This window comes from Oncorhynchus kisutch, linkage group LG30 (assembly GCF_002021735.2).
Source record: "Oncorhynchus kisutch isolate 150728-3 linkage group LG30, Okis_V2, whole genome shotgun sequence".
Lineage (NCBI taxonomy): Eukaryota > Metazoa > Chordata > Actinopteri > Salmoniformes > Salmonidae > Oncorhynchus > Oncorhynchus kisutch.
In genome coordinates this window covers 27,270,592-27,294,478 of record NC_034203.2, presented here as the reverse complement: position 1 = coordinate 27,294,478, position 23,887 = coordinate 27,270,592, and the positions used below count along the sequence as shown (strand labels likewise).

The 23,887-nt window shown below is 40.5% G+C and overlaps 1 protein-coding gene across 3 annotated transcripts; it reads left to right on the top strand.

Moving 5' to 3' along the window:
• Nucleotides 1-3,557: 3,557 nt before the first annotated feature.
• On the top strand, nucleotides 3,558-23,613 carry LOC109874831 (cAMP-dependent protein kinase catalytic subunit beta). 3 transcript variants are annotated; one of them, XM_020466845.2, is made up of 11 exons: nucleotides 12,130-12,486; nucleotides 16,352-16,360; nucleotides 17,135-17,196; nucleotides 17,482-17,610; nucleotides 18,061-18,159; nucleotides 18,266-18,348; nucleotides 20,166-20,292; nucleotides 20,522-20,617; nucleotides 20,736-20,858; nucleotides 21,127-21,291; nucleotides 22,046-23,613. In XM_020466845.2, the coding sequence occupies exons 1-11, from the start codon at nucleotides 12,441-12,443 to the stop codon at nucleotides 22,169-22,171; spliced, it is 1,065 nt and encodes a 354-aa protein (XP_020322434.1). In that variant the 5' UTR covers nucleotides 12,130-12,440; the 3' UTR covers nucleotides 22,172-23,613. The 3 variants fall into 3 exon arrangements, with proteins under 3 accessions (XP_020322436.1, XP_020322435.1, XP_020322434.1); XM_020466847.2 differs by lacking the exons at nucleotides 12,130-12,486; nucleotides 16,352-16,360 and adding an exon at nucleotides 3,558-3,777; XM_020466846.2 differs by lacking the exon at nucleotides 16,352-16,360 and having other exon boundaries at nucleotides 12,113-12,486.
• Nucleotides 23,614-23,887: the final 274 nt, after the last annotated feature.

Below are 23,887 nucleotides of genomic sequence, written 5' to 3'. Positions count from 1 at the left end.
AGAAAGAAAGAAAGAAAGAAAGAAAGAAAGAAAGGCAATATGGAGAGCAGCTGGTTATTTGGGATGAACATGACATGCTGTTTGTTTATGAGAGGAATGGGGAAAGAAAGGAGGGACAAGTGAATGAAAGAGTGAAAACAGACTCTCTCATTTAATATCCATTTCTCTTCACAGTCTTTGCACACATTTTCATGAGTTTAAGACTGAGTCAGCCTGAACTTTAAATTCATTCTCTTGTTATCAGAATGATCTCGCTGTACACGCACTACAATGACCATCTACTTCTCACTAGAACAAGCTGGATTCTCGCCCTTAAATCTTTTCCTGCATATTTGAGGCTGGTAAAAGGAGTCCTTAAAAGCTAGAGTCTCTCCCTTAAATCTTTTCCTGCATATTTGAGGCTGGTAAAAGGAGTCCTTAAAAGCTAGAGTCTCTCCCTTAAATCTTTTCCTGCATATTTGAGGCTGGTAAAAGGGGTCCTTAAGCGCAGGCTTACAAGTTAGTATACAAAAAGGCTTCATCTTCTAAAGTTGAATCAACAAATTCCTTTACAGAGTAATGCTTCCCCCTGCTGCATATTGTATGTACTGTCATGTCAATTTGAAACCATTATGTGCTTGAAACAATCTGGGAGAAAGACCCTTTTACTAGCCTCAAATACTTTGTGCTTTTAAAAAGTGAGATATAGCCAATGTTTACATGATCACAGAATTGGAAATAAATGTTTTATTCGGCCAAGTATACATCATTTCATTACATGAACTTTGACAGTTAGAATGCCACAACTGGTGCAAGGAATTGAGTAAGAACACACACTAAATATCAATGCAATTTTTGAAAGAGATTGTATTTGAAACTATGGCGGTGAAATAAATATACAGTATACCACACATTTCCACTAGATAGTGTCCTAGTCTTACAGTTATCACAAAACATGACTGTAGGAGATGGGCTGATGAACGGCATCAATGTTTATGTTGAAATCAAGTTGTCAAGGGTCACAAGGACAGGAACTCGGAATATTGAAATATGAGAAGGTGATAGTTGATCACAAAAAGTGATATATGAGTGAGAAATATCAACTTCAATTCAAGGATTTAATTGTTGAAAAACATATTCCATCACACATTGTACCATGTTGCCTGCTCTAGAATTTACAAATGTAATACTTCATCCAATGTGTTCTGTCACTTTGTCATCAGATATGGATTTACAGCGGGATCCATAATTATTGGTACCCTTGATAAAGATGAGCAAAAAATATTGAAAAAATACTGAACTATATAATATGCTCCAAAAAATATATACTACTAATTATACTAATACAATAAAGGCTCAGAACAAGAGATTTTGTTTAACAAGTAGTAAAAAAACATCTTAAAAAATAGTCTTCAAAATGAATGACAACCCTGTTTTCAATACTCTAGCGCCCTCCCCTTGTGAGGATACTGACACTGAGCCTTTTTATAAAATGTTTTAATGAGATTGGAGAACATGTTGGGAGGGATCTTAGATCATTCCTGCATACAGAATCTTTCCAGATCCTTAATATCCTTCGTCTGGACTGCCCTCTTCAATTCAAACCACAGGTTTTCAATGGGGTTCAAATCAAGTGAAAGAGATGGCTATTTCAAAATGTTGATTTTGTGGTCAATTAACAAGTGCTTGGGATTATTGTCTTGCAGGAAGATCCTCTTGCAACCAAGTGTCCTGGCAGGTGTCTTGGTACTTGGTAAAGTTCATGTTGCCGTTGACTTTAACAAAGGGCACAGGACCAGTGGAAGCAAAATACCCCCATGACATTAAAGATCTACCACCATATTTTACCATAGGTATGAGGTACTTTTTATTGATGAACGGCATTGGCACTTAGATTGGAACCGATGCTATGGTTAATGGAAAATGAAAATAAAGCTCTTTGGCTGCACCAGTGGTGAGTTTAGCATTGAAAAACGGAAGCACATGCAGAAAGTACCTCATACCTACGGTAAAACATGGTGGAGCATAGAAGATGATCTGGAGACCCGCAACAAATGTAGCTACAGGATGGTAAGCCTTTGTGTAAAAGCATGGATTCACACTATTCACTCATTGATTCACACAATCAGCTATGCCACTCAATAGCGTGAATTAGTTAACATGGTGATATGGAACATAACCCTTACAGAAAAAAAACATGATTTCTCATGTGGAATATCACATGATTTCACATTTGGAATATCACATGATTGGATCACATGATTGGAACATTTAAAATATGATCACTTTTTCACATGTAATTTCATGTTATCACATTATCTTCACATAAGATCATGTGTTTACATGTGAAATTTATGTGTTTTTTCGGCAAGGCTAGAGAATGGAAGTCCTGACCCCGAACATATTATTTTTTACAAGATTATTATAATCTAAGTGATATTGCTCATTGTTTGTGTGGTTTTGAGTGACCTTCCTATGTCTCTAATTATCCTAAAGGCTGTTTTTGACCTCAGCTGGGAGATCCTAAAATAACATCTTCCCAGAAGGAGAAGTTAAAAGGCTGCCATGGGAGAAGCCAGAGCTCAGACATCACACCTACAAGTGCAAACTCAGCTTTGAAGTTTGGCCAGATCTTCACAATCAGCCTCAAGCGGATAAAGATGGGCCGCATTCTGGTAAGCTTTTTACAAGTGTGTAGTCATTGTCCATAATTGCCACACATACGCACACACACATGCAGGTACACACACGTGTAAGCATGCACGGAAGCACGCACCATGCACGCACACACAGCTGGACCTAATGTATCCTGTTGGTCTCATTCAGCATCAAGAGCTGCATGGTGAACAACTCCAGATGCAGAATTGGCAGCAGGGGGAGTTGGCCATCAAGATGAGGATGGCAGACAGCCTCTTTGATTATTTGTTAGAGGACACTGTCCTGAACCAAATTGAGAAGAAAGCCAACCCAACAATCGCTTAATAGTAACCAATGAAAGTCTTCATGTTGATCATGTTTTATGGTCATTGAAAGACATTGGAAATGGCAATGTCTTTCAGAGTAATGTTTTTTTATTTTTTATTTAACCTGGCAAGTCAGTTAATAACACATTCTTATTTACAATGACAGCCTTCCAGGAAACAGTGGGTTAACTGCCTTGTTCAGGGGCCGAACTACAGATGTGTACCTTGTCAGCTCCGGGATTCTTTACTGGCCCAACAGTTTTACCACTAGGCTACCTGCTGCCCATAAAGACAGTACAGTATGGTTTAGAAGATCTGTGATAATACAGTCCTCAAATCCCACAAGGTACTGATGAACCCCATTGCTTGAGTGCATAAGTTTTCATACCCCTTGCTGTTGCACATTTAAACAAGTTCAGGAGAAAATACCCGTATTTTAATTTTAAAAAATCACAGAATTCATTGAATGGGGTCCACCTGTTTGCAAAACTATAACTTCCCCGGTCTCTGTAAGGCTCCTAAATTGGATACATTTTAGACAGGCACAGATCACGGTAGGTTAGAACAGATTTCCAAAACACTTAACACCCCTTTGAGTATGGTCATCTGTAGGTTGTGTCACCCTGACGCTGTGGAGAGCTGGCTGTCGTTCCTAACTGAGCCGCATGGATGTGTTCTACTACTAGCCAAAAGACACGCGCCATTCGGCGCCAAACAGCAGACCAATGACTGTGTATGCAGCAGACGAACGATCCGAACAACAACACACAACTTTCTTCTGGCGGCTAGCTAGCTAGTTGCAAAAGCAGGAGGCAAGCATATCTCATTATGAACGGTAGGGGTGTGTTTATTGATTAACTAGCGAACTTTTAACATCTTGACTGAGAAATGTCAAGTAGCAAGGGAACAGATATGTAACGTTAGCTATTTCATTCAAAATGTTGCTAGGGCTAACGTTAGTGTTTAGCTTGCTAGGTTTTGTTAGCTAGCTACATGTAGCTAACGGTCATTATAGCTAAGAGCCATCTGTGGCTATCCAACCTTACTTAAGCTACTGTAACATGGGATGGGGAGTGAAATTAAAACGTTTATACATGGGATGTAGATAGCCAACTAGCTTGATTGTTTTATACAGGGGAACTTTACCTAGCTATGTTGTCCCGGCATAGACCTTGAATCCTAGCTAACGTTAGCTGATGTCCCAGGAGCATCATACCGAAGATAAATAACGTTAGCTAGCTATTTTGACAATACTCATGTTACAATTACCATTAAGTTGGTCCGCCCTCTTGGCAGGATGCATAGGGTGTTTGCTTTTCATGCCAGCAACCCAGGTTTGCTTCCCTGCCCTGCCATTCGCTACACTGGTGTCAGAAGTGGGATGGCGACTGAAGCCACTGGAATGCAGTCCTGTAACATAGGTACTGCCTTGAAGATGTTTGCTGGTACTGTCTTGACTTCTGCGCAGAAAAAAAAAATCTAACACAGAATAAATATCTTGCTGCATTTTGTAAACGCAGATCTAAAATGCTTCTTATTGTAATTTCTGCTCTGCTTAAGGCAAATTTTGTAATTCAGTTGCACTTCTCCACTCAGATGAGAATTTAGGAATGGACATTCTATCAGCAGACAGCGCTCGGACTGATGTGTAGCTACGTATCTCTGGTACCTTTCTCTGTACTTTTTTTCTGTAAAATGCAAGAAAGATGAACTTCAGACAAAACAGTAGGACATGTAGCTGGCTACATTCTTTTTATGATAAACATTAGAAATATGATGGCCATGCATCATTTTTTCAATAAATATCTTGCTTTTTCATTGTACTTGTGTGGCTACTAGCCAAATAGCGTTGCACTTCTGTTGTCATCGATGAAAATGAAGCTAATTTCTGCCGAATGTGTTGCACTAATGTATTTTCTGTGTAGCAAAACTATAGTTGCACGCCCCTGATCACTCTATTGAAGCAAAAAAACACTTTGACTTTTAATATAAAACACAGGTGAAATGCAGATTTGTATATGGTGTGCGATTTGAAAATGCAGATATCTGAACTCTAAAACAACCTCTGAGGCTAAGCATGATGTAACAATTGTAGTACAACACATAGCTAGCTACCAACATTGTCAAAATGTTCGAGACTCTTGGTGTAATAACATGTTGGACTGACAGTTGGCAGGGACCCAGGTTTGAGGTTTGATAGGCCTACACTCCTGAATGGGTGCGTTCAGTTTGATTCAACGTTTGTTATGTTGCGTGACGAGTTGTAATGAACAACGTTCCCCAAAACGGTCTGCACCGTTCTTCAACAGCATTTGAAGTATGTTGGCTCCCGTTCGATGGGTGTGACTAGGTGTAGCCTGATGAACATGGGTGTGACCATTTAAAATATATATATATATTCGCCTTTATTTAACCAAGTAGGCTAGTTGAGAACAAGTTCGCATTTACAACTGCGACCTAGCCAAGATAAAGCAAAGCAGTGCAACACAAACAACAACACAGAGTTACACATGGAATAAACAAACATACAGTCAATAATACAATAGAAAAAGTCTATATACAGTGTGTGCAAATGAGGTAGGATAACGGAGGTAAGGCAATAAATAGGCCATAGTGGCGAAATAATTTCAATATAGAAATTAAACACTGGAGTGATAGATGTGCAGAAGATGAGTGTACAAGTAGAGATACTGGGGTGCAAAGGAGCAAAATAAATTAAAATAGATAACAGTATTGGGATGATGTAGTTGGATGGGCTAATTACAGATGGGCTACGTACAGGTGCAGTGATCTACCATATAAAATCACAAAATTTGTGCAGCACACCATACACACAATCGCCCTCTGTGCCACCATAATCACGCCATTCTTCAACTGGTCATTCATTACAGTACCATTTCATTTGAATTAAACGTCGAACACCGTTCTGTCATACCAACTAGGCTTGGGTGGTTTTATACCGTATACCAAGCTATTTCGAAATACAGATTGTATGATTTTCAGTAAAAAATCCAATTCAACGGGGACACCCCCTCCATTGCTTATAACTAAGTTAAGTATTAGAAATCTAAGATGTGTCAAATAAATTAAATCCAGCTCATGGCTGAAGCTATGCATTTGGTTTGCTAATTTGCTTGCTAAGTGGCGAGATGTCAAGATCAAGCTTCTTAGTTACAGCAGAGACATTCAATCCCCTCCTGGATCAAGATCCCTGTTGCCTAAATTGTTTTGTGCTTTACTACTACTACTACTGCTACTACTACTATAGTCTAATTAAGGTTGCCGCCGACTTAAATAAATCTTGTTCGACCGAGAGTCGTCTGTTCTTTCGGCCAATCAATTGGTCTACTGTCACGCCCTGACCGTAGAGATCTTTTTATTCTCTATGTTTGGTTGGTCAGGGTGTGACTCGGGTGGGAAACTCTATGTTCTTTATTTCTATGTTTTGGCCGGGTATGGTTCTCAATCAAGGACAGCTGTCTATCGTTGTCTCTGATAGGGAATCATACTTAGGCAGCCTGTTCTGCCACCTTAGTTTTGTGGGATGTTGTTTTTTTACAGCTCTGTTTAGCCTACCGAATGTTATGTTCGTTTTCCTTTTGTTGTTTTTAGGTGTTCATTTTTAATAAAGACAAAATGTAGGCCTACCACGCTGCACCTTGGTCCGATCATTTCGACGAGCGTAACATCTACATTTTAAAACGCCCATTTTTCCATACACCCTATGTGTATAAAATAAAATCAACTGTATGCACTGAGCTTGTCTGATGCTTTAAGCGCTGAAATAATTACGACACATAACTCCTACACAGCATGGCCATCAGGCTCCCTCTTGAGTCATTCAAGAGGGAGCCTGATGGCCATGCTGTGTAGGAGGGAGATGTGAAAAGTGTGCAGGAGGGCATGGGAGAAAGGAATGTGTAGTATCGGTGAAAGAAGCGGTATGTGTTGGGGGGTATGGGTGCCCATGGTGATGGGGATCAGAAGTGTCTGGTGCGAGAGAGGCAGGTTAAAGTTGCCAGGGTCAGAGTTGTATAGAAGGTGTTGTGTGCAGAGACAATGAATAAAGTAGAGGAAGATGGATCAAGAGTGAGAATTCGTAGGGGAATAAGTAAACCTCCACTACCATCTGTTCTTTTGGCCAAAGTGCATTGGAAAATTGGAAAAAATGGATGAGCTACGATTAAGACTATTCTAACAACGGGACTTTAAAAACTGTAATATATTATGTTTCACCGAGTCGTGGCTGAACGACTACACAGATAATATAGAGCTGACTGGGTTTACTGTGCATCGGCAGGACAGAGAAGCTACGTCTGGTAAGACAAGGGGCGGGGGTGTGTGTCTATTCGTCAATAACAGCTGATGCGCAATGTCTAATATTAAGTCTCGAGGTATTGCTCGCGAGAGTACCTCATGATAAGCTGTAGACCACACTATCTACCACCAGAGTTCTCATCTATATTATTCGTAGCCGTCTATTTACCCCCACAAACCAATGCTGGCACTAAGACCGCACTCAATGAGGTGTATTTAAAAATAAAATAAAAAGTTTACCTTTATTTTACTAGGCAAGTCAGTTAAGAACAAATTCTTATTTTCAATGACGGCCTAGGAACAGTGGGTTAACTGCCTGTTCAGGGGCAGAACGACAGATTTGTACCTTGTCAGCTCGGGGATTCGAACTTGCAACCTTTCGGTTACTAGTCCAACGCTCTAACCACTAGGCTACCCTGCTAAGGCCATAAGCAAAAAAGAAAATGCTGATCCAGAAGCGGCGCTCCTAGTGTCCGGGAAATTTAATGCAGGCAAACCTACATCCGTTTTACCTCGTTTCTACCAGCATGTCACATGTGCAACCAGAAAAAAAAACTCTTGACCACCTTTACTCCACACACAGAGACTCATACAAAGCTCTCCCTCGCCCTCCATTTGGCAAATCTGACCATAATTATATCCTCCTGATACATGCTTATAAGCAAAAACTAAAGCAGGAAGTACCAGTGACTCGCTCAATACAGAAGTGGTCAGATGACGCGGATGCTATGCTACAGAACTCTTTTGCTAGCACATGTTCTGGGATTCATCCAATGGCATTGAGTAGGATACCACCTCAGTCACCGGCTTCATCAATAAGTGCGTCAACGATGTCGTCCCCAAAGTGACCATACATAAATATTCCAACCAGAAGCTATGGATTACAGGCAACATCCGCATCGGGCTAAAGACTAGAGCTGCCGCCTTCAAGGACACTGACACCAATCCGGACTCTTATAAGAAATTCTGCTGCGCCCTCAAGACGAACCATCAAACAGGCAAAGCGTCAATACAGGATTAAGATTGAACACTACTACACCGGCTCTGACACTCGTCAGATGTGCCAGGGCTTGAAAACTATTACTGACTACAAAGGGAAACCCAGGTGCGAGCTCCTCATTGACGCTAGCCTACCAGACGAGCTAAATGCCTTTTATGCTCGCTTTGAGGCAAGCAACACTGAAGCATGCAATAAGAGCACCACATTGAAGCAACACCCGTTGGGGTGGTGTTGCCATCATGTATGACAGTCTCTTAGAGGGGAAGGGAGTCTCTCCAAGAAATGTCCATATCACCGATATGGACAGCCTCATCAAGAGGATCCTCCTGGATTATGTATGTTGGAAGAGAGTGGTAAGCAGCCTGAAACTCCTGAAACCTACAGTATAGCAGCAGCCATTGCACGGATTGAGGGAGACAATGCCATCCTGTCTGATGTTCAGACTCTGCTTGTAGATATAAGAGCAGAAATTTGTACAGCCCTGCCCACTTCACTGTTGCTCCAAGCAGAGGAAACTGCAGTTCTGAAGTACATCAAAAAGTGTGAAGACTTCTGCCTCAAGTCCATGCATGCCGCAGCGTACATGTTGGACCCCGAGTATGCTGGCAAGAGCATCCTGTCTGGTGCAGAGATCAACAAGGCCTATGGTGTCATCACTACCTTGTCTCGCCACCTTGGCCTGGATGAGGGCAAGGTTCTTGGCAGTCTGGCGAAGTACACTTCCAAGCAAGGGCTTTGGGGATGCAATATGTCAGTCGTGCCAACATACAGTGCCTTGCAAAAGTATTCATCCCCCTTGGCGTTTTTCCTATTTTGTTGCATTACAACCTGTAATTTAAATAGATTGTTATTAGGATTTCAAGTAATGGACATACACAAAATAGTCCAAATTGGTGTAGTGAAATGGGAAAAAAAATACTTGTTTAAAAAAATTCAGGGGGAAAAAAATGGAAAACTCAGTGTGTGCATATATATTCACCCCCTTTGCTATGAAGCCCCTAAATAAGATCTGGTGCAACCAATTACCTTCAGAAGTCACATAATTAGTTAAATAAAGTCTACCTATATGCAATCTAAGTCTCATATGATCTGTCACATGATCTCAGTATATATACACCTGTTCTGAAAGACCCCAGAGTCTGCAACGCCACTAAGAAAGGGGCACCACCAAGCAATCGGCACCATGAAGATCAAGGAGCTCTCCAAACAGGTCAGGGACAAAGTTGGGAGAAGTACAGATCAGGGTTGGGTTATAAAAAAATATCTGAAACTTTGAACATCCCACGGAGCACAATTAAATCCATTATTAAAAAATGGAAATAATATGGCACCACAACAAGCCTGCCAAGAAAAGGCCACCCACCAAAACTCATGGACCAGGCAAGGAGGGCATTAATCAGAGAGGCAACAAAGAGACCAAAGATAACCCTGAAGGAGCTGCAAAGCTCCACAGCGGAGATTGGAGTATTGGACCACTTTAAGCCGTATACTCCGCAGAGCTGGGCTTTATGGAAGAGTGGCCAGAAAAAAGCCATTGTTTAAAGAAATAAATAAAAAAGGCATGTGGGAGACTCCCCAAACATATAGAAGAAGGTATTCTGGTCAGATGAGACTAAAATGTTGCTTTTTGGCAATCAAGGAAACCTCTATGTCTGGTGCAAACCCAACACTTCATCACCCCGAGAACACCATCCCCACAGTGAAGCATGGTGGTGGCAGCATCATGCTGTTGTGATGTTTTTCCATCAGCAGGGACTGGGAAACTGGTCAGAATTGAAGAAATGATGGATGTTGCTAAATACAGGGAAATTCTTGAGGGAAACCTGTTTCAGTCTTCCAGAGATTTGAGACTGGGACGGAGGTTCACCTTCCAGCAGGACAATGACCCTAAGCATACTGCTAAAGCAACACTTGGGTGGTTTAAGGGGAAACATTTAGATGTCTTGGAATGGCTTAGTCAAAGCCCATACCTCAATCCAATTGAGAATCTGTGGTATGACTTAAAGATTGCTGTACACCAGCGGAACCCATCCATTGACTTTGGGAGGGTGAATAGTTATGCACGCTCAAGTTCTGTTTTTTTTGTCTTATTTCTTATTTGTTTCACAATAAAACATATTTTATATCTTCAAAGTGCTAGGCATGTTGTGTAAATCAAATGATACAAACCCCCCAAAACTATTTTAACACACACACATCAAAGCATGCAACAGGCTGACCAATACAAGGGTTGAAAATATGTGGCCATCAGGGCAAATTTGAGGCTTTTTGAGCCTGACAACAAACCATCCTCAACAAGGTCGGAAAGTGACAGTGAAGATGAGGCCTCAGAGTCGGATGTTCAAGAGGTGGATATTGAGGAGGTCCAGGGAAAAGACATGGAAGCCTGAGAGGAAGACAACCAAAGCTTTAGTTTCTAGACTATCATTTTACAGATGTATGTTGATAACATTTTTGGGAGATGCGATGCATCATTGGGGATCATTAAATATTCCCTTTCTTTTGTTGTTCAGTGAAATCATCCCATGTGAAGTCAACTCATTTAATTAAAGTTTAATTCGTAACTAAATAGTTTTTTACATTTATATTGGAAGGATTGAATAATTTGCAATATATCTACTTATGATAAGTAAAAGATTTATGCTTCTGTCTCCATATGATATGGTAAATATATCCAATGCAAAAAACATTTACATTTAAATGATATTAATATAATTTGCAAATATTCACGTTAATTCCCACGGAAAGTTTCCACCTCTGAATTTTCACCAAAATGTGCAACCCTAATGGCTCGGCATCTGACCGTAAGGCGCTACAGAGGGTAGTGCGTACGGCCCCTCTGCCACTAGGGGCAAGCTTCCTGCCATCCAGGACCTTTTAACTAGTCAGTGTCAGAGGAAGACACAAAAAATTGTCACCCAAGTCATAGACTGTTCTCTCTGCTTCCGCACGGCAAGAGGTACCGGAGTGCCAAGTCTAGGACTAAAAGGCTCCCTAAGAGCTTCTAACCCCAAGCCATAAGACTGCTGAACAATTAATCAAATGGCCACCCGGACTATTTACATTGACCCCCCCCGCCATTCGTTTTTACACTGCTGCTATGCACTGTCTATTATCTATGCATAGTCACTTTACCCATACCTACATGTACAAATGACCTCGACTAACCTGTACCCCTGCACATTGACTCGTTATCGGTACCCCCTGTATATTGCTTCGTTATTGTTATTTATTGTTACTTTTCATTATTTTTTACTTTAGTTTATCTAGTAAATATTTTCTTAACTTTCTTGAACAGCATTTTTGGTTAAGAGCTTGTAAGTAAGTATTTCACGGTAAGGTCTACACCTGTTGTATTCGACGCATGTGACTAATAAAATTTGATTTGATTTGATCCTATGAGGTAACGAATGAGTAGTAGAATTTTGCAAGTACATAGTAATAGGCCTACGAATTAAATGTGCTTCGGTAAGGTTGGCTTTTTAGCATTCATTTCCATGGTTATCAACTGTATCACCGGACTGGAATGCAAATCACATAAAATAGGTGTTGTGGTGGGAGCTACATAGAAGTACTTAGGTTTATGAGATTTTACTGCAGAAAAGTTACAGGGTGTGTTGAATTGTAGTGTCCCGTCCTCCAAGCCCTTTGGCCTGGTGTAGGATCAGATAGGGTCTAAATAGTGGAATGAGGTGGTGGGTTTTTAATGAGTGTAGAGTTAGTTGGCAGAGTCATTTATTTTTTACATGTCCTTTTTTTGTATAACAACGTGTAGCGGATTTATACTCCAGTCCAGTTGGTGGCAGTAATGCACCATTAATATTGTATTCCAACCGCCGTTATACTCCACCGAAGAAGATTGGGTGCGATATCTCTTCACACAGAACGTCTTTGACCAAGCCATCAACAACGAATGCTTTGGGGAGAAGTGATATCAGTGACCGCTAGCTGCATGTTAGCGAGATAGAGAAGAGCTAGGAAGGGTAATATCTGAAAGGGGTAGTGAACGGGGATTTGGGCTCTTTTCATATTTGGCTGTAACATATATAGCTATATAGATCCAAAATAACGATTGTAGCTAGCTACGACGAATACGAGGGGAACACCACTCAACAGCAGTGTAGCTAGCTAGCGTTACCACCATCTCCCGCAGTTTAAGCGACCACTGTGTCTTCCATACGATGGGAAACACTGCTACCGCCAAGAAAGGCAACGAGCTTGAGAGCGGTGAGTTGGGATGGTCGCTGAGCCTTATCTATACTGCTAACGTTAGTTAGCCAGTTAGCATTCTAACATTTGCTAATGTAATGTTGACATTTGGAAGCATTTTATGGACAACAGTTTTTTGACAATCAGGAGTGTGCTCAAGCTCACTTATCCCTGATGTTGTGCACATTTTCATTAATGACACACTCACCATAAACATGTTGCGATGCAGGGTATAGTAAATGGTTTGTGAATTAATCCTAGGTAGCTAGCTAGCGACAAATGAATATGTAGCAAAATCAAAGATGGTTTAGTAACTATGTGGCTAAATTGTTACAACCTGATCCAGATGCATATCTTGCTGCTAATGTTATAGCTAACGTTAGTAAGTTAGCTAGTGTGGGACGTTTGTAGCCCGTTCTGTTGTCATTGGCAACCTTATTCGGGGCTGGGACTCACTTTGCTAGCTACTGTTAGTTAGCAACCAACTAGTTCGCTAACGTTAACTAGAGAGTGGTAATGTGTAACAACAATGTTTCTATATAGTTATTATCGGGCAACCAAAACGCAATTCTCAAGCAAGATATTAGTTAACCTAACGGTTTACGTTACTGTTCCTGCCTAACGATACCGGGGGGATTAGCTGGGAAAGGGCCTAGCCTCTATCTTATCGTTATCGTATCCAGACCGAATAGGATGCTAGCTAGCTCGGTAGATAGCTAGCTAGCTATCGAGTTGTGTTGAATGCAATTTTGCTGTCAGTAGCTACCTAGGTAACGTCAATGAGAGCTAGTTTTATGTCAGCGTTAGCTAACGTTAGCCATCACCAGGCCCGTGAGACATCATCAAGCCAGAGTAATGTGCAGTGCCAGCTACTAGCAGTAACGTTGGCTTTATAGACAGTCAGCTAAAGTCTGGACCATCTGACGTGTGGTGGTCTCACGATCTTATTGAGTAGTTATGAAGGCCTGCTTTGATATTGCATTTGTAGGTTCCAGAGATATGTTTGAGCTAACTTGTAATCTTACTAGTTAAAGTAAATAGATTATTTGTTAGCAACCGGAAGTTCACTCCAATGCTGCAAATATAAACTGTTAGATTATATATTTTTAAATTACATGTTAGTTTAACCACACTAAGGATAAGTAGTTTGAATAGTTGTTTTCAATTATCAGACTGTGCCTCTACCACCACATCTTGAGATGCTGCATATATACAGCTTTCCCTCTACCCCCTTGCGCACTGCTAAACAGTGACCAAATATGGTGAAGAAATGACAAATGCCCTCTTCTCATTCATAAAACCAGGCCCGTAATACAACCTCCAAGTGACTTATCTCACAAGTCTTTTTTGTTTAGAGTCTTTGTTTAATCTTAGTGATGTGAAGGTCCACTCAGACACAGATACACTCAGCACAGTTTGTCATTGACTGGAAGGGCTTGTCATCAGACCTTCGTCAGAGGATAAGCGGTATTACAAGCTTTGACGCAACTAGCACTGGGGTTGTATTAATTGGCAATGGTACACTTTGACGTACGTATGCTGATAATCAATGCACAGCATGCTGTGATAAAACTTAAAATGTTTCCCCATGAAGGCCTATACAGCCATGGAGACATTGGTTTGTGTCCAGATCTACATTTGTGTGAACTGCATGCAGCAAAGTAATCTCACGCAAGTGAGTACAGGAAATGCCACTGACTTGTGAGTTGCATATGCTGTTCCATCCACTTCAGTTTTTGTAGACTAAAATGTATGGCCATATTTTAACATGAAACATATTTATGGTAGGTAGTATTTAAATGCATCTGGGTTGTTTAAAAACTTTGTTACTTTATGATGCTGCTAATCTGTTCATATGAGATTTATTGAAGTGTTGGAAGAGACCGGGCAGAGGCACAGGAACCTGGCCAGCCTCTGGTATCTTCCTGTGTTTCAGGAAGCAAGCTATGTTCTTTGATCTGATCAGTGCAACCAAAAGCCTGCACTCTGTTTTCTTGCTAGTTCTGAAATGAGCCCCAGTCTCCCAAGCTTCTAGTGTTAAACCTGTCTAAGCTGATACAGTTCCCTGAGCTGCTGCTGCTACAGATTTGTGTGGCCTGTTGCTGTTCAGAGCCAGCAACCTGGTTCCTGATAATAGCCCATGTGTGTGTTGCGCTAGCCTGCTAACCTCCTCAGCACCTTTTGACTCATTGTCTTGGCTCTTGGGAGATGTCAAAACACTCCCAGTTTGGCAGGGAGGGAGGGAGTGGACACAATAACTAAGTCATGCTGAATAGACTAATTCTGACACAGAATTCTGAGGCAATGTCACAGCCTTCCATGTTTATAAACATGTTAGCCTCACATTTTCAATGGAAAACCATTACATTAGCTAACCATGTTCTAGAAATATAAGCTTATTGCTGCTCATCTAACAACTATTTTGTACTACTGTACTCAGGTGTACATTCTACTATACAATACTGGACACTTGGTGTAACAGGTCTGATCGTACTTCCTAATTCTTGCATTGTATAATAAAGAATTTCTAGACAGATCCCAGTTGATTGTTGTTTATTCCTGTGATGATAGACAAAGGACAGCACATCAGATGTGCTTAGCTTTATGTTGATGGCTGCAGATCAGATTTTAGCATGAGTGTATTAGCAGGGAGCTAATGCTACCATTACATTTTAGGACATACTAGCTAAATCACTCGTACAGCAATAACATGCATACAAAAGCACATCACTGGAAGCCCCCAATATCTAATGGGTTCTGTACACGTGTGTGTGTGTGTGTATAAATACATCAGGAAATGTACATAGTGAACTAACTTGTACACATTGTAAATAGAATACATTATTTCACAACGTGACTTACTTCTTGCATGAATTATCAGACTGGGAAGAATTTACGTTCGATCTCCTATCTGCAAGCCTAGCCAATGACACTACACCTTATTGACATCTGACTTGAACCAACCAATTATAATACATAAACATTAAATACACATTTCTGCAGTTGTAAGTGTAAACATAACTAACCCTGTTACATTAGCCTAGGTTCGATTCACATTCAGTACAGTAAACCATGACCAGCTCTGGTGCCTTGTCAAAAATGTAAACATTTACATTAGCTATGTGGTCGTATATTGCCTTCTTGAATGTCATACAGTAGACCAGGGATGATACCAGTATCACGATACTCCTTAGCATCGTGGCAAGGAAACAAAACATGAAGCAGATTTACTTCTTTAGGGAAACGACCCTAATGTTGGAAACATACATCATTGTGTTGTCATCCAGAATCACATGTATTTATTTTCCAAGCTGTAGCACACAATATTTTACATGCAGCAGGTTTTTAAAGTACCAAAGAGTTTGGTCTGCTTTGTGTTTTTATTTTTGCCATGCAAAAAATTATTGCGACACTGGTATGGTTCAGGCCCTACAATACAGTAGTCTACTTGTCAGTCCAGGGTAATGTAGGATATTTAGGGGTTCAACATACAGAGTAGCATATATATATATATATATATATAAAAACTGCACATTGATTGAAGCATTCGGTTTACTACAGATCATACGATCCTAGTCACGTAATTCTGTCATGCATGTTGTGACTTTTTCATACTCACATGAGAGTGTTTAATAACCTTTCTTATTATAGTCTTGTGTTTCTGTGTCAAACTAAATCACAGGATTAGAATGACAACTTACTCTCTCTCTTACTGTTTCTTTCCTTCGCTGTCAACTTCTTGTTCTTCACTGCATATGGTCCATGTTTTGTTGATCTGATATACTTGTTGTTAGTACATAAATCTATATCTCTCTGTCTCTTTCTTCCACATCATCCCATCCATGTGGGTGATTGTTCCTGCAAATCCTTGGGTGATCTATAGAGACTTTTGGTATGCCCATTCTTCCACTAGATGCCCAAAATGACAGAAGATTCTATTGTAAATTAACCCTAGCTTGGCTTGTAGTAGAGGTTCACTATATGCTTTGATCTATATTCTGCCAAAACCATTACCAAAACCTCTGTTTTTGTCATCTGCATTCTGTCATTCTGGATATCTGCTGTCTGCTATGTTTTTCCATGTATGTTGGTTTGTCCTTGCTTGTCAAAAACAATGCTGTGAGTGTCATAGCCTTTCCCTCAACAGTATTAGGCCCTAATGCACAGTCAGTGCAGAAAGAAAGTGATGCTCAAGAGCTCTTCATGCTTCACGAGGGACCAGTCTCTCCTCCTGTCTTAGTGAATTCTTACACCTCCCTCTCCATTTAAAAAAACAGAAACATGACATAGGGCTCTTGGCTTCACTTCTTACTTAGACTGCCTGTCTTGGTTGGTGTGTTTTGTATCATTAGAAACAGAACTGTTTTGTTTCCCTTTACTCCGTACATGTATTTTGTGGATGTTCAATGCAGATGGGCGTTTGGTTAGTTACACCTTACCTGTCTTTGTCTCCAATAAGTTTCACTTCATACTGATTTTGTCACTATTGATCCCCAGCACCTTTCTAGAATTCCCACATAAGGTTCCATTTTAAAATTTCCTTTGTACTTTGTTGCCAGCTCCATGCAAGCGAAAGTCATTAAATAGGAATCAATCATTATGCGTTGACCGGCAATTCCTTCCTATGGGCTAAATGTGCCTGTGTTTCTACCTTTCTTCCATACAGTGAAAGAGTTTCTAGCCAAAGCCAAAGAAGACTTCTTACGGAAATGGGAATGTCCACCACAGGTGAGATGTTTCAATGCTCCAAGGCCTTGCCTGGAGCTACAAATCCAGGGTTTGGGGATTATTTCTCATTCACTTTTTCTGCTATTCCTCACATTCTCTTGGCCTTCACAACCGTATTGGGGGAGAAGGTCCAAGGTACTTCACCAATGTGTTTTGAAAAGGAGATGAGGAGAGTGGATGTGAAGAATATCTAAGTTTAACTGAGTAAAAAACTTGGACGACTGCTGCAGTCGATCCATTAGGTATGCCTAATCCACTTTGTATGTTTTGTGTTACCCATTCCAGAGCACGACGGGCCTAGATGACTTTGACAGGCTAAAGACCCTGGGTACAGGCTCGTTCGGGAGAGTCATGCTGGTTAAACATAAAGGAACAGAGCAGTTCTTCGCCATGAAAATACTGGACAAGCAAAAGGTGGGTGCCCAGTGGAAAATAGCTGGCCTTCTGTAACACATTGCAGGATGGGTAACTGATGTACATTTGAGTAGACTTGGCAATTTATCACCTCCACTCCCCCCCCCTTTTTTTTGAAGAAGAAGAAGAAAAAAAGGGGGAGGCAACAATGATTTTAAATACTGTAGTTGTTAGATTGTAGCATAACATAAGTACTGTATCATTGTGTAGTGTTAGGATTGGCGGCAGTAATGTCTGCCTGGCCCCTCCAATCACTAGCACAGATATGATCTGACTTGTGAGTGTCTGGATTAATTATATCATTTTCATTACTGAAATGGAATGCAATTTAAAAACGGACCCCTTCCCCAACCTCTGTACTGTTTTGTCATGCCATCACTAACAGTAAATAAATATAAATATATTTGTTGGTCAATACAGTTGTCTGATGATCACTTCCTTGTCTATTAGGTGGTGAAACTCAAGCAAATAGAACACACGCTAAACGAGAAGAGAATATTGCAGGCTGTGTCTTTTCCCTTCCTCGTCAGACTTGACTATGCCTTCAAGGTACAGTTCACAAAACCAAAAAAGTCTGTTTTTCAATCTGGCCTATTTATTAGGCTATTCAATTATTATCATCTAAGTATCTGTATGGATTTGTGTCCCTCCACAGGACAACTCCAATTTGTACATGGTGATGGAGTACGTTCCAGGAGGAGAGATGTTCTCACATCTAAGACGAATCGGAAGGTTCAGGTGAGTGTCTGTCTGCTGAACTTTCTGCGCCTCAACACAAAAGAATGTTGATTACAGATTGTTTATAGATTTTCCATTTGTTGATAGAACATTTGTTTTGGATAATTTTGTAACTTATACAGTGCCTTGCGAAAGTATTCGGCCGCCTTGAACTTTGCGACCTTTTGCCACATTTCAGGCTTCAAACATGAAGAATCAACAACAAGTGGGACACAATCATGAAGTGGAACGACATTTATTGGATATTTCAAACTTTTTTAACAAATCAAAAACTGAAAAATTGGGCGTGCAAGATTATTCAGCCCCCTTAAGTTAATACTTTGTAGCGCCACCTTTTGCTGCGATTACAGCTGTAAGTCGCTTGGGGTATGTCTCTATCAGTTTTGCACATCGAGAGACTGAAATTCTTTCCCATTCCTCCTTGCAAAACAGCTCGAGCTCAGTGAGGTTGGATGGAGAGCATTTGTGAACAGCAGTTTTCAGTTCTTTCCACAGATTCTCGATTGGATTCAGGTCTGGACTTTGACTTGGCCATTCTAACACCTGGATATGTTTATTTTTGAACCATTCCATTGTAGATTTTGCTTTATGTTTTGGATCATTGTCTTGTTGGAAGACACATCTCCGTCCCAGTCTCAGGTCTTTTGCAGACTCCATCAGGTTTTCTTCCAGAATGGTCCGGTATTTGGCTCCATCCATCTTCCCATCAATTTTAACCATCTTCCCTGTCCCTGCTGAAGAAAAGCAGGCCCAAACCATGATGCTGCCACTACCATGTTTGACAGTGGGGATAGGGTGTTCAGGGTGATGAGCTGTGTTACGCCAAACATAACGTTTTGCATTGTTGCCAAAAAGTTCAATTTTGGTTTCATCTGACCAGAGCACCTTCTTCCACATGTTTGTTGTGTCTCCCAGGTGGCTTGTGGCAAACTTTAAATGACACTTTTTATGGATATCTTTAAGAAATGGCTTTCTTCTTGCCACTCTTCCATAAAGGCCAGATTTGTGCAATATACGACTGATTGTTGTCCTATGGACAGAGTCTTCCACCTCAGCTGTAGATCTCTGCAGTTCATCCAGAGTGATCGTGGGCCTCTTGGCTGCATCTCTGATCAGTCTTCTCCTTGTATGAGCTGAAAGTTTAGAGGGACGGCCAGGTCTTGGTAGATTTGCAGTGGTCTGATACTCCTTCCATTTCAATATTATCGCTTGCACAGTGCTCCTTGGGATGTTTAAAGCTTGGGAAATCTTTTTGTATCCAAATCCGGCTTTAAACTTCTTCACAACAGTATCTCGGACCTGGTGTGTTCCTTGTTCTTCATGATGCTCTCTGCGCTTTTAACGGACCTCTGAGACTATCACAGTGCAGGTGCATTTATACGGAGACTTGATTACACACAGGTGGATTGTATTTATCATCATTAGTCATTTAGGTCAACATTGGATCATTCAGAGATCCTCACTGAACTTCTGGAGAGAGTTTGCTGCACTGAAAGTAAAGGGGCTGAATAATTTTGCCCGCCCACTTTTTCAGTTTTTGATATGTTAAAAAAGTTTGAAATATCCAATAAATGTCGTTCCACTTCATGATTGTGTCCCACTTGTTGTTGATTCTTCACAAAAAAAATACAGTTTTATATCTTTATGTTTGAAGCCTGAAATGTGGCAAAAGGTCGCAAAGTTCAAGGGGGCCGAATACTTTCGCAAGGCACTGCACTTTGTTTATTTCAGTGCTTATGTAGTTAATTACAACTGTTTAATTTTCTGCCACTATATCATCAGTTTAACGGATTCTTCTGTCTTTTCTTCCTTCACAGTGAACCGCACGCACGGTTTTACGCAGCCCAGATAGTACTGACGTTTGAGTACCTTCATTCACTTGACCTTATCTACAGAGATCTGAAGCCTGAGAACCTTCTAATCGATCACCACGGCTACATCCAGGTATATGTGAAGTGCTTGAAGTGGATCATTTTATTTTGAGCCTATATTTCACCAGAGATGCTGGTATTCGAGCAGTAGAACATTTGAGGTGCCAGTACTGTGTACCAGTGAGCACAGACCCAACTAGGGCACTGCGGGACACATCACTCCCTGTGGACTGTACTGTAGTGGTGGGTTGTGTTTTCTCTGCTATGTTGCTTTACTGACTGTACGTGTTCTTGGTGGTCAGGTGACCGACTTTGGATTCGCCAAGAGGGTAAAAGGCAGAACCTGGACGTTGTGTGGAACTCCAGAGTACCTGGCGCCCGAGATCATCCTCAGCAAGGTGGGAGTCGTGACAGACACACAGTACATGAAATTACTCAGTTTGAAGAGATGCAACAGTTTGTTGCCCTGGATTAGATATCTGAATGTGAACTACATTGTCATTCTGCTGTGTGTAGGGCTACAACAAAGCAGTGGATTGGTGGGCCCTGGGGGTCCTTATATATGAGATGGCTGCTGGATACCCTCCCTTCTTTGCTGACCAGCCCATTCAGATCTATGAGAAGATTGTGTCTGGAAAAGTAAGGACAAGTCCATTTTACAACCTGGCCAACTTATTTCACCTGAAGTTTAACACATTTTGAACACCTGTCTTGTTCTTGTTAAGTAAGCTAAACTCAGTGGGAGTTAACTGTCAAATTAAGGTTTGTCTGGCTTTTGGCTTATGTTTGTTGTGAAAGCCTCTTCCGTCTTAAATCAGTCACTTGCTTTAGAGTGCTAACGAGGAGCAAATGTAAGTTTCTCAATACATTACCATTTAGACAAACCTCAACATGTGTTCCCCTGTAGGTCCGCTTCCCATCCCACTTCAGCTCTGACCTGAAGGACCTGCTGAGGAACCTGCTGCAGGTGGACCTGACCAAACGCTACGGCAACCTGAAGAACGGTGTAAACGACATCAAGGGACACAAGTGGTTCGCCACAACGGACTGGATCGCCATCTACGAGAGGAAGGTACGTTCAAGGCTATGTTGGAAGATGAGGACAAACAATGCAAAGTTGAATTGCTCTTTTTAGCACCCAACTTTTATGAAACACTATTTTATTGATGTCCAGTAGAACTTTCTTGAGCATTGTAGGGTTGGGCGATTTTTACGATTGCACGTTTGTACATCCTTTGCCCTGAATCTTTTTGCATATTCTGCAAGTGACTTCGGTCTGCTGGTTCACATTTATTATTCGGCTTGAAAAACGAACAACTGCCAAACAGGCAAAGATGTTTTGTCCAGAAACCAAATCAGCCATAGTTTTTTTCTGATTTAGCTTAATGCAGGCTTTACTATAGTTACTAAGTGAAATCCCGTCACTTTTTTTAAAACAGACAAACGGTCGGAAGGATCCTTATGGAAGAAAAAATGCTTCAAATGTGCTAATATAACTGATATGAGTATTTTTATGGATAAGAGAAACAAGCCCTACAGATTTTAAACTCATTCTGCAGCCTACACTAGATAAAGTACTAGCCCTAACACTCGTTTTGAACAATGATTTAATGAGATTGTTTGTGGCTTTTGTAATCATTTGAAATAAAAATAGTCTTTATATGGTGTAATAATGTTTTCTATTTGACTCACTAGAATAACTTCATAAAGTAGTTTGCTGAAAGGAGGTGTTACCTAGGCATCTCTACAATATCAAGTACTGGCTTTGTTTCCTCTAAGGCAAACTCCCTCACTCTTCTCCTGGTTGTGCTGCTCTGTGTTTTTAGGTGGAAGCCCCGTTCATACCAAAGTGTCGAGGCGCTGGAGACACAAGCAACTTTGACGACTATGAGGAGGAGGAGATCCGCGTCTCCGTAACGGAAAAATGCGCAAAGGAGTTTTCCGAGTTTTAGCTCGTGTGAACGTGGATATATCAGGGCTAAAACACACATGAAAAATAAGGGGATCTTTGCACTCTTCTAAAGACTTGGGGTTGGAGCAGAGACCATTGTTCAACTATTACTAAGTAGTTCCTTCATTCCACGAGGCTGAATGAGGTCGCCATGATCCTTGGGTGCCGATGATAACACCTTCACTGTCACACACACTTGCATATTAAAGCAAACACGTCACCTTAAAAAAAACACAAAAAAAATCTTCCCACTCTGTTTTTGAACTTTGTAGCAGTTGTTGTTGTCATGGATGTTGTGCTCCCCTTTACAGCTGTGATATTTTTCGTTTTAGGAGGAAAACCAGAAACAGAGTTACTATATGAGACAAAGGCCAATTGAATATTATAAGTCCACGCAGTGTAACTTCAAACCGATTTTGCCTGTGGCAGTATCGCACATGATTGTGTGGTTTTGTAGGGCATTGCCTCTAGTTGTCAAAAGTTTATATTCTTGGTCTGTTACAAGTCTGGGATGGTTTTCAAGAAAAACATATTCTCACCTTGGACTAGGACAATGTTTTGGCCATATTTCAGAAATAGTATTTGTCCTCTGTGTATAATGTTTGTCACTCTAAGACATTTTAAACACCCTTGAGTGTTAAGAGCATGACCAAAATACAACTAATTGGGTGACTGAGGAAGAGAGGTCCCTTCCTTTCTTTACCTTTTGCCTTAGAGAGCCAATTCCAACACCCCACAAAGTGCCCATTCTCTGGCCCATTGGTATTCTGGCCCTGTAACAGGGAAGTCATTACAGAGAATGGTGAACCCAATTACAAACAGAAATTAACAAAACAGTGATTTGTTGTTTCTGTTTGTGCCAGAGAAAGTCTAGAATTTGTAATCTCTCCTTTTAATTTACCATATTTTAATCCATGGATTAAAATTGAAGGCTTTTTGGTCCCTAAAATGTAAGATCCGCTAATAAAAAAGTACCCTTTTAAAAATTAATTTGTGGAGCTCCAAATGCGTTAAATGTACTCTTTAAATTGATCAGTTCAGTGTGTATAGTGTTGTGGCTTTTGCCTCATACACACTTCATAACAATATATTGATGCTAAAACATTTTAAAAAGCTCAGAAGGGATCACAAGACAATTTGTTTTCCATGTTTTTCCCCTATTGCTGTTCTTGACCTCTCTCCTTTCCTTGTTTGTTTCATTCTTATGACAGAATGTAGAGTTGCAACTTATAGGTATGCATATTGTTTAAAATGCTTGATTTCAAGGTACATGTTTTTTTTCTCACAGACATACTGGCAAAAACTAAAAACAAGACTGCTCCTTTGTATCACATAATCCAGTCATTGTTCAGCTCATTACATTATACGTACAGTATATGCATTGTTTCATATGTTTTTATTTATACACATTAGAGATGCTAATAAATTTTATTTTTAAAAGTGTCAAAGTTTGGAATGTTTTTTTGTAATCTTGTGGTGTACATAACGGCATACTGCTCTAGGAGTGTTCATATGTGGGTCTTATTTCTGTCAAACTTTATAAATCAGGACAACATCCAAGAGGCTACATCATGACTGAAATGTTCATGTATTTTTAAATTACTACTACATTTACCAAATATTAACTATTCTAGCTGTATTGGATCATTTACACTTATGCCCACTTAGTTAAATTCATACTGTAATTTTCCAGCAATATTAGATTTGGCATAACAAT

Coding starts and splice junctions, on each gene's coding strand:
- LOC109874831 (XM_020466845.2), top strand. CDS start 12,441: ATGGGAAACACTGCTACCGCCAAGAAAGGCAACGAGCTTGAGAGCG. Junction 17,611..18,060: donor AAATACTGGACAAGCAAAAG/GTGGGTGCCCAG, acceptor CTTGTCTATTAG/GTGGTGAAACTCAAGCAAAT. Junction 20,618..20,735: donor CCGAGATCATCCTCAGCAAG/GTGGGAGTCGTG, acceptor TGCTGTGTGTAG/GGCTACAACAAAGCAGTGGA.